The sequence below is a fragment of the Serinus canaria genome, chromosome 9 (genome assembly GCF_022539315.1).
Source record: "Serinus canaria isolate serCan28SL12 chromosome 9, serCan2020, whole genome shotgun sequence".
NCBI classification, from domain to species: Eukaryota; Metazoa; Chordata; class Aves; order Passeriformes; family Fringillidae; genus Serinus; species Serinus canaria.
Window position 1 is genome coordinate 19,516,472 of NC_066323.1, and position 13,335 is coordinate 19,529,806.

The 13,335-nt window shown below is 51.1% G+C and overlaps 1 protein-coding gene across 1 annotated transcript in view; it reads left to right on the forward strand.

Annotated features, from left to right (window-relative positions):
• EPHB1 (EPH receptor B1) overlaps positions 1-13,335 on the forward strand; it is a 79,275-nt gene that overhangs the window by 16,762 nt on the left and 49,178 nt on the right. Inside the window, exons 2-3 of the mRNA XM_030227046.2 lie at positions 8,542-8,606; positions 12,484-13,165. Coding sequence (XP_030082906.2) covers positions 8,542-8,606; positions 12,484-13,165 — 747 coding nt within the window. The remainder of the gene's footprint in view (positions 1-8,541; positions 8,607-12,483; positions 13,166-13,335) is intronic.

Below are 13,335 nucleotides of genomic sequence, written 5' to 3' on the forward strand. Positions count from 1 at the left end.
CCTGACATATGGTGATTTCTGGGGCAGGCTGTGGCGTTCTGAGAGGTTTGCTGGCAGCCCAGCCTCGAGAAAGCAGGGATGGGGATTTAGATGCATAGTGACGTTGTTCTGGAAACTGTTCTCCTGAAAGACAGCTGCATCATCTGCCTGCCCTGAATGGGCCCTTGGCATGGCTGGGTCTGTCTTGGGGGGTGTGCAGGGTGTTTATTAAAGTGCTTTCTCAGCCCTGGTTGCTGCTTGACTTCGAGTTGCCAAGCTGTAAATGATTATGTATGGACAGTGACCTGTGCATATGGTGTGTGTGGATTTTGGGTATCCAGGGCCTGTGTGCAATTATAAAAGTATGATATCAGCAACTGATTCTGTCATGACAGGAGCAAATGAGTTCCTGATAGTTGAAAACTTGTTTCCAAATTTTCTAAAATAGGTTTGCAATTTAGAAAACAAAAGGTATTGAAAGCCCTATCTTTTTTCTCTTATCTTTCCATTTGATTTGGTCTCCTTTGTTTGTTTTTTTCCTGTGATGTATGCATTTTTTGGTAATTCTCTGTCATTTCCTTCCCTTTCCCTTATCTCTCCCTCTGCAGTTCTCTCTCTCTTCCTCTCTATCCCTCTCCCCCTCTCCCTCCCCTCAGTAATTTATTTGCAGGCGGGTTGCCTCTTTGATTTACTGTCTCTCTCCTCGGTAGGATTATGATAAATGGATTGTATGGCTTCTTCTGAGCTTGTCCAACATCACGTACCCACGCTGGGTCAAGTCCCTTTGGATCCTGGAAACCAAGGGGAGATGCTGGGGCTGGAGGTGGAGTGAGAGTTGTAAAAGGGACTTGGTCCATATGGTCCTGACTTTGCATCACCCCCTGAACTTTTTTTGGCTGGGCTTTTGGTTTGGGTTTTTCTCTTGCCGTGCGTGTGTATGAATGCATGGGCGCTTGCAAAAATGGGAGCAGGTATTTGGTTGGGTGCTCCCAGGCACATGAACCAGCATATTTCAATTTAGCGTATCCTGATGTGGGGAGTGTTTGCCACTTGCAATTAGAGCGCTTCATCCCGCGGCGCAGCAGGCAGCGCTTTATTGATAAAGTTGTTCTGTAGTTGCTGAGCAAACACCCCCAAATCTGAGCTTCATTAAGTTATCGCCTGCCCTGCTGCGATGCATCTTCATTGCTCGCTGAAATCCATGGCATTGACGGGGGATCCCGGAGGAGGCCGGGACTGTGCTGTGCAGCCACAGCTTAATGCATCCCATCACAAATTGACACAGCACACTCGTTCTCGCCTGATATATAGAAATTCCTTCCCTTTCCAGCTGGAAGTGAGGGCCTTTTTGGCCACCGCACATCTCCTCATGCTGGCAATGGCTGGGATGTCTTTGCAGAGCAGGCTCAGCTGCTCCTCTCTCCTGAGAGGTTTGCACAGACCCTTAAAATAGAGGAAGGCAATATTTTGTGTTGACTTGTTGTTGTTTAGCGCATCCTCCCCCTCCTTGGCTGGGTTTGTTACTCGGTGGGTAATCCTTCATAACGAACCCGCGGGAGATTGATGGGGAGAGCTCGTTATGCACTTCCAGAGCCGTTCCACCGTCGTTCTGTAGCAGCAAAATGCACCATTAAAGGCAGAGAGCCCTGGGAATGATGGGACGTAATTAGTTGTTGCTGTAATATTTTTGATTGAAAGCGCAGAGATGCTGGAAGAGGCTTGGGGAAGTCAGCGCTCTCAGGAAGCTGTGAAGAGCAGCAGCTCTTGTTGGAGGGGAGAGGCTGATCCCGCTCGTACCTTTGCTGCCACTCCAGTGCTGTAATTAAACCGTCTGGGAGATGCCACAGCATTCCTGCTGTGCAGGAGCTGTGCTGGCTCCGCCACGGCAGCGCTCCCCTCGCAGTTCCAAGCAGGAACCAAATGGGGAGTCCCCCAGCAGAAGAGACGTTTTGGGTGAGATGTGCCTCCAGCAGCTCACTGCCTTGATCCCTGTGACAGAGCTGTATGGATTTTGTGCTTCTGCTTTTTCCCAGCTTAGTCTAAATTTCAGGATATGTTAAAAACTTGCACAGGCAACCCTGGACTTCTGGTTAGAAGTATGGTCATAGAGAGGAACCTGGAATTACTCAGGCAGCTTCCTGGTGTGTGCTTGAATGCTTTCATGGAATCATAGAATCCCAGAATGGTTTGGGTTGGAAGGACCTTAAAGCTCCTATTGTTCCACCCTCTGTCATGGGCAGGGACACCTTCCACTAGACCAGGTTACTCCAAGTCCCATCCAACTGGCCTTGGACACTTCCAGGGATCTGGGCGTAGCCACAGCTGCTCTTGGCAACGTGTGCCAGGGCCTCATCTCCCTCACCGGGAAGAATTTCTTTCTAATATCCAACATAAATGTATTCTCTGTCAGTTTGAAGCCATTCCTCCTTGTCCTGTAACTCCATGCACTTTTCCAAAGTTCCTCTTCGGCTCTCCTGGAGCCCCTTTGTTTACTGAAGCACAAATGTATGAGAACCTTCTCTTCTCCAGGCTGAACAATTCCAATTCTCTCAGCCTTAACTCATAGCCGAGCTGCTCCATCCCTCCAGGTATCTTTTTGGCCTCCTCTGGATTCCCTCCAACTGCCCCATGTCCTTGTAGAGCTGGACACAGTGCTGCGGGTGAGATCTCACCAGAGTGGAGTGGAGGATAAATTAACCTATGAGAACAGTGAGAATTAAATTCTGATTATTCTGCTGGCACCTGTGGGACTTTCCTTCCATTGGCATTGAGAGGAGTGATGCACACCACGAGTGTATGGAGTGGTGATGGTGATGGAAGCCATGGTGCCACCTGCACGTGGACATGGCTTGAAGTCACAGCAGCCCTGGGGAGGCAGAGCTTGTGATACCATAGCAGTTAATGTTCTTTAGCACCAGGCTTGAGAATAAAGCATCTTGGCGCTGTTTCCCTGTCATTCCCTTTCCCTGGTAATGTCACCAAACTTGGACAGAAGCTTCCCAAGCTGTGCGTTCGCCTTGGGCTGATTTTGCTGAAGCGCTCGGAAGGGTAGGAAGAGGTAGGAAGCAAGCTTGGCATTTATGAGAGTGAAATAGAGGGGAAAATATAGTGCTTTCCTTATGGAAAAGAAGTCTTGCTATTGTTCCCCTCAGAAAACCACGCTGTGGGGCTGGGGGTGCCCAGGGGTGTGCTCTGGGGCTGGATTTTGTGCTGATCCCATTGGCACTTACTGAGGCACCTCAGGATGAGTCTCTGAGGATCCCACCTGTGGAGCATCCTTAGGTCCCCAGACCTGAGCCCTGTGTGCCCTGGCCTCCCATCTCCCCCACCTCCAAAGGCTCAGCTATCAGCACCCACCTCCCTGCTCCCCACGTATCATGGGGGGCCTATTTCCAGCAGCTGGCATACTTTCCAAATCTCCCTCTCCCCATCTGTTGTTATCAAGCCTCCTCTCTCCTTATTTTGCTTAATTTCTATCTTTTTCCTCCTGGTTGTCTTAGACAAGTCTGTGTCTCTCTACATATGCCCAAGCATTTGCTTTCGAGTGCCTTAGGCTGGTTCCTGCCGTTGTCTTCGTGCAGGAGGGAGAGAGCTGCTGCTCCTTGCTCCGGGAGACGGACCCGAGGCAATTATTGAGGAGTGATGCACTTGCAGAAGTGTCTTTGTGGCCTCCCTGAGCAGAAAATTTGTTGTTGTATCTCTTTCTGTCCAGACAACAGCATGAAAACGTGACCAGGTTGGGTTAGTTTGGGTTGGCCCTCTCCCTTTGTTTGTCTCTGCCTGCAGCCAGATCGTGCTCGGGAAAAGTGACACCTTCTCCTGGCATGATTGGCAAAAACCTGCCCTTGGGAGCTCTGAAATATGGGTTTTGGTCTGGGAGTTTTGGGAAATAAGTTCTGCTTCATTTTGGACAGTTCAGAAAGGTTTTTCTGGAAGAGGCTTCAATCCTGCGGGGAAGAGTGGTTGGCAAGACGGCATCAGCTGGTGTGAGATGAAGGCTATTCTCGCCCAAATAACTTATTTTTTCCTTGCTGTTGGAAGGATGCCAGCCCATCCTTCACTCCTCTGAGGCGCAGCTTATCCTGCCGCAGGCATCATCTCTGCCCAGGTTTGCCCAGGAGGGTGTGGGGAGCCTGGGACAGCAGCGAGCCCTGCCTGCCTGGATCACAGAGTGCCATCCCAGATGGATGCGCTGCTCGGTACAGGGAAGCTGGTGCATTCTAATTGCTGGCATCTTTACTTGTTACGAGTGTAATTGTGAGTAGACGTTTGTTTTTGTATTGATAATTAGGGACTGGAACAGATGGTGAAGGCTTAGTTTAAAGTAATGTGTCCATTAAAGAAAATCTACTGTATACAGCTGAAGATTCTTCACTCCAAGAGAGCTCAGCTCTCGGTAGCAGAGCTCCTCTCTCCCTAATGAGGAGTTGGGCTGTCACAGCCTGGCCAGCGGAGTTTCTGAGCCCAGAGACTTCTCCCAGTGAACTTATTGAGCTCCCTCCTGATATCAGAGCACGCCCAGGTACCTGCTGTGCCCACGTGCAGGTGGGCAGGTGTGGAGGGAAATGCTGGAGGAGCGAGCCTGGGGCAGGGAAAGGGGTGGCAGTGTCTTGGGCACGGAGCTGGCATGGTGGGACTGCTGGATCCAGGTGGCACAGATCACAGGGATGCTGTGCTGGATGTCAGAGGTGCAGGGAAAGGATCTCCCCCTGGGGGTTTAATTAATACCCCGTGCCAATTAACGAGGACTGGTCCTCACGGAAGGGCGAGGCAGGTGGGATGGGAGGTGCAAGGTGTCCATGTGGCTTCTCCACTCATTAGGGCTGCTCAGGCACTGATCTGCACTAATCCCCTCATTAGCAGTGTTCCCTGCCTTTCCTCCTTGCCCAATCCCAAGTGGTGGATGGGTGGGGGGTTGATCCTGTGTCCCCCAGCCTGTAGAGATATTTTGCAGATGTGGGTGCTGGGATCTTTGTCTTGTTCCCCATTTCTTTATGAGGATTTGGGATCTGTGAACCCTCTCCTGTTGAAGGAGGGAGCTCACCAGCCATAGCCCCCAGCAGCCTGGCCATAAGTGCCCCACCAAGGTCACAGTGTCACTTATTCATACCAGAAAATTAAGTAAAAGCCAAGGTTTCCTCCAAGAGGAAATAGGAGAGGTCAATAGGAAGTTGCTGAGCCATGTCCTTCTGATGCCAGTGCCTCTGCAGTCACAGGGTTGGGTGAACTCAGCAGGAATTTGAGCTCCAAGGGGGGATTTAACCATCTTATTGTATTTAACAAAAAACTCCCAAGTTAACCATTTTTCCAGTTTATAGATCTTGTCTATGGCAGTGCCCTTGGGAGATGGGACAGGATCTGTGCAGGAGATGGTCTATAGGGGGTCAGGCTCTCAGCCCTCCTTTTTTCTTTGCTTTGCAAATTGCTTTGGAAATATAGAGCCATGGAAGTGCAAATGTTGTTCACAAAAATGGAATCCAGTATGCAGCAAGCCAATAATTATACACTTGAGAGAGACATTGATTATTTATTTCAGAGTTGCCCAAGCCTGGGTGCTTGGTGGTGTTCAAGCACTCCAACTATCAAAGCTTTTTACTATTTATATATTTTAGCAATCAAAAGAATTAGCATTTATTGGCTACAATATTCTCTTATTAATCAATATTCTATCTTCTGTTGGTTAATGACTATCTTGTTTCTCATGCTAATTAGTCCAGTCTTTCTCTTTTGGGTCAGTGTTTTCTTGGGTCAGTGGTCTGTGAGTCATTGGTCATGACCTGCCCCTGCCAGAATTACCTTTTACCCAGCTGGGGCTGATCTCAGCACAGTTGCTGGGTTGGCTTTATCAGTTTCTTCCTTATTTTTGGGGTTCTGCCAAATGTCCTTGTGGCCTCTAAGTCCTGAATTCTGTGTGCCCACTATCATGGCACATCACACACATCCTTCCCAAGCATTGTCAATGTTCCCCCCTAGGACTGAGACCACTGAAACATGTGGAACCCTAGACCTTAGCAAGGCAATTCTACCCTAAAAAGAATTTCTTTCCAACACCTGGACATCACCTGGAGTTTGTGAGCTGCTGTTTCACAGATTAAATCTCCTTTCTTGTTCATTAGGATTGAAACTTATGAAGATCAAACATTAATAAGCAGCCTTTCTTAAGAAAATTTTACATATTCCACATTTTGTATCACAAGCTCTGCATCTGTGGTAGAAGCTTCTAGAATGTGACCTCCCTGGTCACAGGCCACAGAATCACCCAGGGACTCCAGAAATGTCCAAAGTGAAAGCTTCCCTGCGGTTTCTTTCCATTTATTCATTTATTGTTAATTAATTTCTTTATTTACTTAGTTATTTTGAGGTCTTCCTCAGCATTGCTGCTGTGCCTTCCTGCTTTCCTTCCAGAATGTGGAGCCTTTGGGGAGGACCTCAGGAGGAGGAGGGAAGGGGTGAGGCTTTGGGAGGGGTCCTGGTGAGGATCAGCTCGGAGCAGAGCTGGTCCTCGCGTGCTGCCGTCCCGCAGGGCAGCTGTGCTTTATCAAAAGTGCATTCCTCTGTCAGAGCTGGGGAAGGAAGCTCTGAGTGTGTGGGACAGGAAGGGAGATGATGGAGTGAAAAGCCTTTCTGAATAAGCCTTTGGAAGAAGTGCCCTTCCTGTAATGGAGCCTGTCCTTCTTTATCACAGAGGGTGGATGAGCCAGCTTGGGTCCCAGCCTGGCCATGGTCCCCGTGTCTCCCTGTTCTGCGCTGCCTCAGTTTCCCCTGTGTGGCACAAGGACACCCTGTTTGCTTTGGGGGAGAACACCAAGTGTTTAGGGGCTCTCAGATCCTCCCTTGCCAGGCAGCCCACTGGCAAGGGGCACTGGGGGACGTTTGCATGGTTTGTGGCTTCCTCCTCCACATCCATTTATGCCTGTGCACATCCTCCTGCTCATTTGAAGGGCTGTTCCAAGGATTAATGGCTGTTTAATTAGGGGCTGGGCTCTTTGGAAGGGAAGGAAGGTGTGGAGGTGATGGGAAGGTGAAGGGTGGTGAGAGTAGAACCTTGCTGGAGGTCCGGAGCCCAAGCCCCTGGCCCCATTTTGACAAAGGATGGAGTGACAGGACAAGGGGGAATGACTTCCCACTGCCAGAGGGCAGGGTTAGGTGGGATGTTGAAAAGAAATCATTCTCTGTGAGGGTGATGAGGCCCTGGCATAGCTTCCCAGAGCTGCTGTGGCTGCTCCTGGATCCCTGGAAGTATCCAAGGCCAGGTAGGATGGGGATTGGAGCAACCTGGGCTAGTAGAAGGTGTCTCTGCCCATGGCAGGGGGTGGAACTGGATGAGCTTTAAGGTTCTTTCCAACCCAAATCATTCCTGGATTCCATAATTCAAGGCTGGAGAGGAATTGCAGCTGGGATACTTCATTTTAGCTGCCAAATGGAAAATGACCAAACTATGAAGTGACGTGTGACAGCGTGAAGGTCACCACGGTTTTCTGTTTCCCAAGTGGAGCAGGAGTGAAACATCTCCTCTCTGAGGGCACAGTGAGCAGGAGCAGCCTGGCACTGTGCAAAAAGCAGGAGGGCTGTGGGCTTTGAACACCCCTGGCAATGCCACTGCAGGATCCTGAGACCTGTTTGGGGGGCAGAAGCTTTGCCAGCTCCCAGCCCCTTTTCACTCCATGCCTGGGAATTGCCCTGCTCTCCCTGTCCCGGGGCCACACTCACCCCTGGGAGGGGTTTTGGGAGCGTTTATCGCTCGTGTCAGGGTGGGGAGTTCCTGGTCACGCTTCTCCAGCCTCGCATCCTGGAGCGGCCGGTGAAGGGAGGGGTTGGAAGATTAATCGGAGCCTTGCTTCCCGCTTGTGATTGCTGCAGCAGCCCTGGAGAGATTAAAAAGCAGCAGCCCGGCGGCAGCACAGATTCCTGGGCTGATTTTTATTTCCTGACCTTTATTTCTCTGGTTGCACCTCTTTTCCTGGCACTGCTGTGAGTACCTGGGACCAAGCAGGAAAGGGGAGGGACTGGGGATGCTCAGCTCTGCCAGTTGCCAGCGGCTCATCTCCTCCTGTTTGGTCGGGATGCAGGAATTGAGGCAATTAATCTGCATGTCTGCTTGCTGCAAACAAATAAATAAAACCTGGAGGGTTTTCCCCATCTGTTTCTTTATGGTGTTGCTCTTGCTATTATTCTTGCTGTGTTTTGTTGTTTTGGTTTTTTGTTTTACGTCTAAAAGTAGGGAATGATGTGACTCTGTGAAATACAGCATCTTTTGATTTTTAGGATGGTTTTTTTTGTGTTGGTGATAGTATTTTCCTTTCCTGGGCAGGGAAGGGTCAGAGCTGGCAGTGTGAGCTGGGTTCAGGCCATGACTCCTTGCAAAGAGTCTTGTCCTGCACCGTTTGCTCCAGAGCAAAACTGCCTTGCGTCCATTAGGGCACCTGTCGATTCCTGAGCTCTCCAAGGGTCAGGTGCCTGCTCTGGGAAAGCAACTGAGTGTTTTCCCACATCTCTGTGCTATAAAATAATGGAAAACTTAGGGAATAACTACTTTACTTTCCTTTCCTTCTGTTTCCTCAGAAACTTTGATGGATACGCGGACGGCAACTGCCGAGCTGGGCTGGACCGCCAACCCACCTTCAGGGGTAAGTTCCACTTGTCCAGCTGAGCCTTATGTGATCTAGGGGAGGTCCATGCTTTTAACCCCACTATTTATTGGGGTGAAATGCTGATGGGAAGCCAGAGGAGTCACACTGGGAACAGCAGTGCCCCGTAGGGCTGGTGTGGAGTGCCAGGGCATGGCTGAGCCAGGCTGAGCATCCTTCCCCGAGCCAGTCCTGGGGCTTGGTGAAAAGGGAGCTTGTCTCCATCTCCATGCTTTCTCTTTCCCTTCCTGTCCTCCTTCCTCGTGAAGGGTTCAGCCCCATCACTGCTCTCCATCCCCCTGCTCGTGCCTTCCCTCTCCCTGTGCCAAAAGGCTTATAATTAGGAAACATTAGCAGGCTCCAAACAGCTTTCATACCTGGAACATCATCCATAATTGCACTCGGCAGTGCTCTTCCTTGGCTATTAATGTCACTTTTATGAAGTAATGAGGAACCAAACACCCTGAGGCACTTAAAACATCTTTTTTATATAATACGAGCCTTTGAGGAATGGAAGCATAAAATAACCTGACTCACATTCTCCTGGCAGGAAAAGTGAGAGATGGAGCTGTGGGTGGGAGGGGATGTGAGCTGATGGATGGGCACCACGGTGGGACAGGCAGGCTGGGAGCAGCAGCAGGGCCCATCCCTGGGGACTCCAGGATGTGGCACCAGAGGGGAGAGGATGCCAGGCTGCATCTTTGATTGGGTGTCACTGGCTTGGCCAAGTCTGCAAAAGAAATTTTGGACACCATCACCAAAGCTGGGCCACACCTGCAGCAGGCATGAAATCCACTCCAGACGTGTTAGAGCCCCTTGAATTGGGGTATTTTGCTGCTGAATTGCTTTGGAAAAATTCTGGGCCCAGATAAATTGCTGGAAAAATGCAGGAGGGGCACGTGCAGGTGATGGAGACAGGATATAAATAGCTGCCTGCAGCTGCTGTCACTGAAAGCCTGTGCAAGGCAGGCAGGGAGCTTGTGTTGTAAGGCAGGGTGGTCTCACCCTCTGCAGAGCAGCTCTGTAAAACCCCTCCCCAGCTCCATCCCTGCATCCCACTGTGTGCATGCCTCCATCCCTCTGTGCCTCCCTGCAGCCACCCAGTTCTCGCTTCTCTGAGAGTTCCTGGGGAGGCTTCTGCTTTACAGGAGTAGTGTGTATTAAATCTTCCACAAAGTATTTAAAATACCAAGTCTTTTATCAAAAATCACAGAATCACAGAATCCTTTAAGTTGGAAAAACCCTCTCACACCATCAAGTCCAAGCATTAACCCAGCACTGGGTTAATGGCAAGGCCATTAACCAAGGCCACCACCCATGTTCCCAAGTGCCACAAAAGCTGTATGGGCAGCTTTTATATCCCTCTAGAAATGGGGACTCCACCACTGCTCTGGGCAGCTGTGACAGAGCTGGACAACCCTTTTCTGGGAAGGAATTTTCCCTAATATCAGATCTAAACCTCCCCTTGCACAGCTTGAGGCCATTTTCTCTTGTTCTGTCTCTTGGTCCCTAGCAGCAGAGCCCAACCCTCTGTCTCTCCCCTCCTGTCAGGGAGTTGTGCAGAGCCACAAGGTCCCCCCTGAGCCTCCTTTTCTCCAGGCTGAGCCCCTTTCCAGCTCCCTCAGCCTCTCCTAGTGCCCCAGACCCTTCCCCAGATCTGTTCCCTTCCCTGGACATGCTCCAGCCCCTCCATGTCCTTCTTGTCATGAGGGGCCCAGAACTGGCCACAGGATTGGAAGTGCCCCAGCAGTGCCCAGCACAGGGGGTGGTCACTGCCCTGGTCCTGCTGGTCACACTGTTCCTGACAGGATGAGAGGCTCCTGGCAGCTGCTGGGTGTCAGCTCCTTCTCTGAAGCTGCTCTCATCTCTCTTGGGGCTGGAGGAACAGGGATTTGATGAGCCACCTCTCCTGACCCTGGGTTGCCATTGGCATGGGCTCTGTGCAGGATTTTGGGTCCCTTTGGGTGGTGGCATCTCCCCATGGCATGCTGAGCTCCCAGAGGGGCTGTTTACCCCAGCTCACAGGCCTGACCCAGGCTCAGGGTGGGGGCTGTGGATGTTCATGCTGGGGTCTGATGCCAGCCAGGCTGCAGGGGCTGTGGTCTCCCAGGCTGGGCTGTGGCAGGATGTGGGCTCTCCTTCTGCTCTTCCTGATGGACTTGCTTTAAATCTTAGCGGAGACAGAGAACAACATTGAATTAAACCCCAGCTCCTTGTGAGTTATTTAGTAGTATCTCATCAAAATGATGCATTTATTGCTTTTAAAGGATTGGTGGCAGCACCTGCTGGCACTGTGGATCTTTCCAGCCACAGGGACCTGCTGCTCCTAGTACCTGGTACCTGGAGTGCTCAACCCAAGGGATGCACAAGGCAGTGCCAGGATCTGACCCTGGACTCTACTGAGGGATTTCCAAGGGCATTTCATGTTATTCCTAAATGCAGGAAACCTTTGTTGGCAGGTTTAGGCTCTGAGTTTTGAGGATCTGAGGTTTTTGAGGATGAAGAGGAGGATTCTTGCAGTGAGGACAGTGGAGCCGTGGGGCTGGTGCTAATGCTGGAGGAGAGCTCATTGTCTGGCCTTAATTGGAGGCAGGGCTGTGATGCAAAGCCCAGGTGGGAGCAGCAAACAATGGCAATCCCCATTGTACAGCTCCTGCTCTGAAAAGGTGTCGGGTAATGAAGGAGCACTGAATCCCCATGCCTTGTGCACAGGGGAGGGAGGGGGTTTTGCAGTATTTTCCTGGCATGGGATGAGAAGGAAGAACACTGGGCTGGATGAGGGAGGCTTTATTGCTGGTTTGGTAACCATGGATTAACAACAATGCACAACCTTGAGTTCTGATCTTGGCTTAAGTGTAGCAGAGCTGAGTAGGTGGGCCTGGGAGTGAATGTTCTGCTGCACTTGTTGGCAGCGTGAGGAGGACCCTGCTTTGAAAACAAAACAAAAACCTGTGTTTTGTTACATCAAGGCTGTGGTTCACAGGAGGGAAGCTTGGGGATGAGAAATGTGGTTGTTCAATGGCAAAGGGAAGAAGGGAAAAATCTGTGAGGTTTCAGGGTTGTTGAGGTGCATCAGCTTGTCAGGACTCAGTGTGACAGGGCAGGGTGGCATCACCCGTTGTGCCCTGTGTAAACACAGGCGTGAACGCTGCTGCAGCATTGCTCCTGGAAATTATCCCTGATACTGAGGGAGCTGCTTAAAGATTGCCATATGAATAATGCTGTTATGAGGAGACTGTAAACATGGATTAGTTAAAATGAATGGATTATGAGGTTATAAATCTGTCTGTAGGACTCTAATGCCATCATAGACTGTTCACAGTTTGCCGCTGTCCCTTAATTGAAATTGTAGCCTGGATTATATTAATGCCCTTCTATAAATCGAATTGCAAATCTATATTCCCTCTCTCCACAGCAGTAATGTTTTATTTAGTTGGTTTTCTTTGCCGGGGGAAATGATCCCGTTGTGCCGGGAGCTTGGGGTCAGGCTCACTCTCCAGCCCACGTGCTGGCTCGGCCTTTAATGAAGCTGTAGCCTCATGTGCTGCCTTCTCTCCTGCCTCCAGATGCCTGGGCCATCTTTCTTCCCAGTTTTACATCCTCTCAGGGCAGATAAGGCAGTTGCCCATGGAAAAGACATTTTAACATAAATTGGGAGCAGTGGGGAGAGGCATGGAAGGTTAGAGGGTGGGGATTTCCTCTTGTCCTGCCCGGTTGGTGTTTCTGCATGTGCATCACGTTGTGTGCCCATAACCACATTCCTCATCTCCTCCGGAGCTTTGGGATTGTCCTCCCAGCCCTGCCCTGTGCAGGGCGAGTGGCCATCGCCCGGTCCCTCTTCCTCCTTCTCACCACTTCTCCCCGCTCCTTTCTGCAGTGGGAAGAAGTCAGTGGCTACGACGAGAACCTCAACACCATCCGTACGTACCAGGTGTGCAACGTCTTCGAGCCCAACCAGAACAACTGGCTCCTCACCACCTTCATCAACCGGCGTGGGGCTCACCGCATCTACACCGAGATGCGCTTCACTGTGCGCGACTGCAGCAGCCTCCCCAACGTCCCCGGCTCCTGCAAGGAGACCTTCAACCTCTACTACTACGAGACAGACTCTGTCATTGCCACCAAGAAGTCCGCCTTCTGGACGGAGGCACCCTACCTCAAAGTGGACACCATCGCTGCTGACGAGAGCTTCTCCCAGGTGGACTTTGGGGGCCGGCTGATGAAGGTGAACACGGAAGTGAGAAGTTTCGGGCCCCTGACCCGCAATGGCTTTTACCTGGCTTTCCAGGACTACGGGGCTTGCATGTCTCTGCTGTCTGTCAGGGTCTTCTTCAAGAAGTGCCCCAGCGTGGTGCAGAACTTCGCCATCTTCCCGGAGACGATGACGGGTGCGGAGAGCACGTCTCTGGTGACGGCGCGTGGCACCTGCATCCCCAACGCCGAGGAGGTGGACGTGCCCATCAAGCTGTACTGCAACGGCGACGGCGAGTGGATGGTGCCCATCGGCCGCTGCACCTGCAAGGCTGGCTACGAGCCCGAGAACAACGTGGCTTGCAAAGGTAAGGTTGGCTTTGGGCAGCAAGCCCTTTACGTTTGTTTTAGGGCAAAAACTTTGTCCCCATACAAACCGTTTTGTGCGGTAGGCAGTACTTCCCCTGAGGTGGTTTCGCTCCAGGGAGCGGGCAGGAATTTGGGAGCAGTGGTCAGCTCTGGTTTCTTGGCGTGCTCT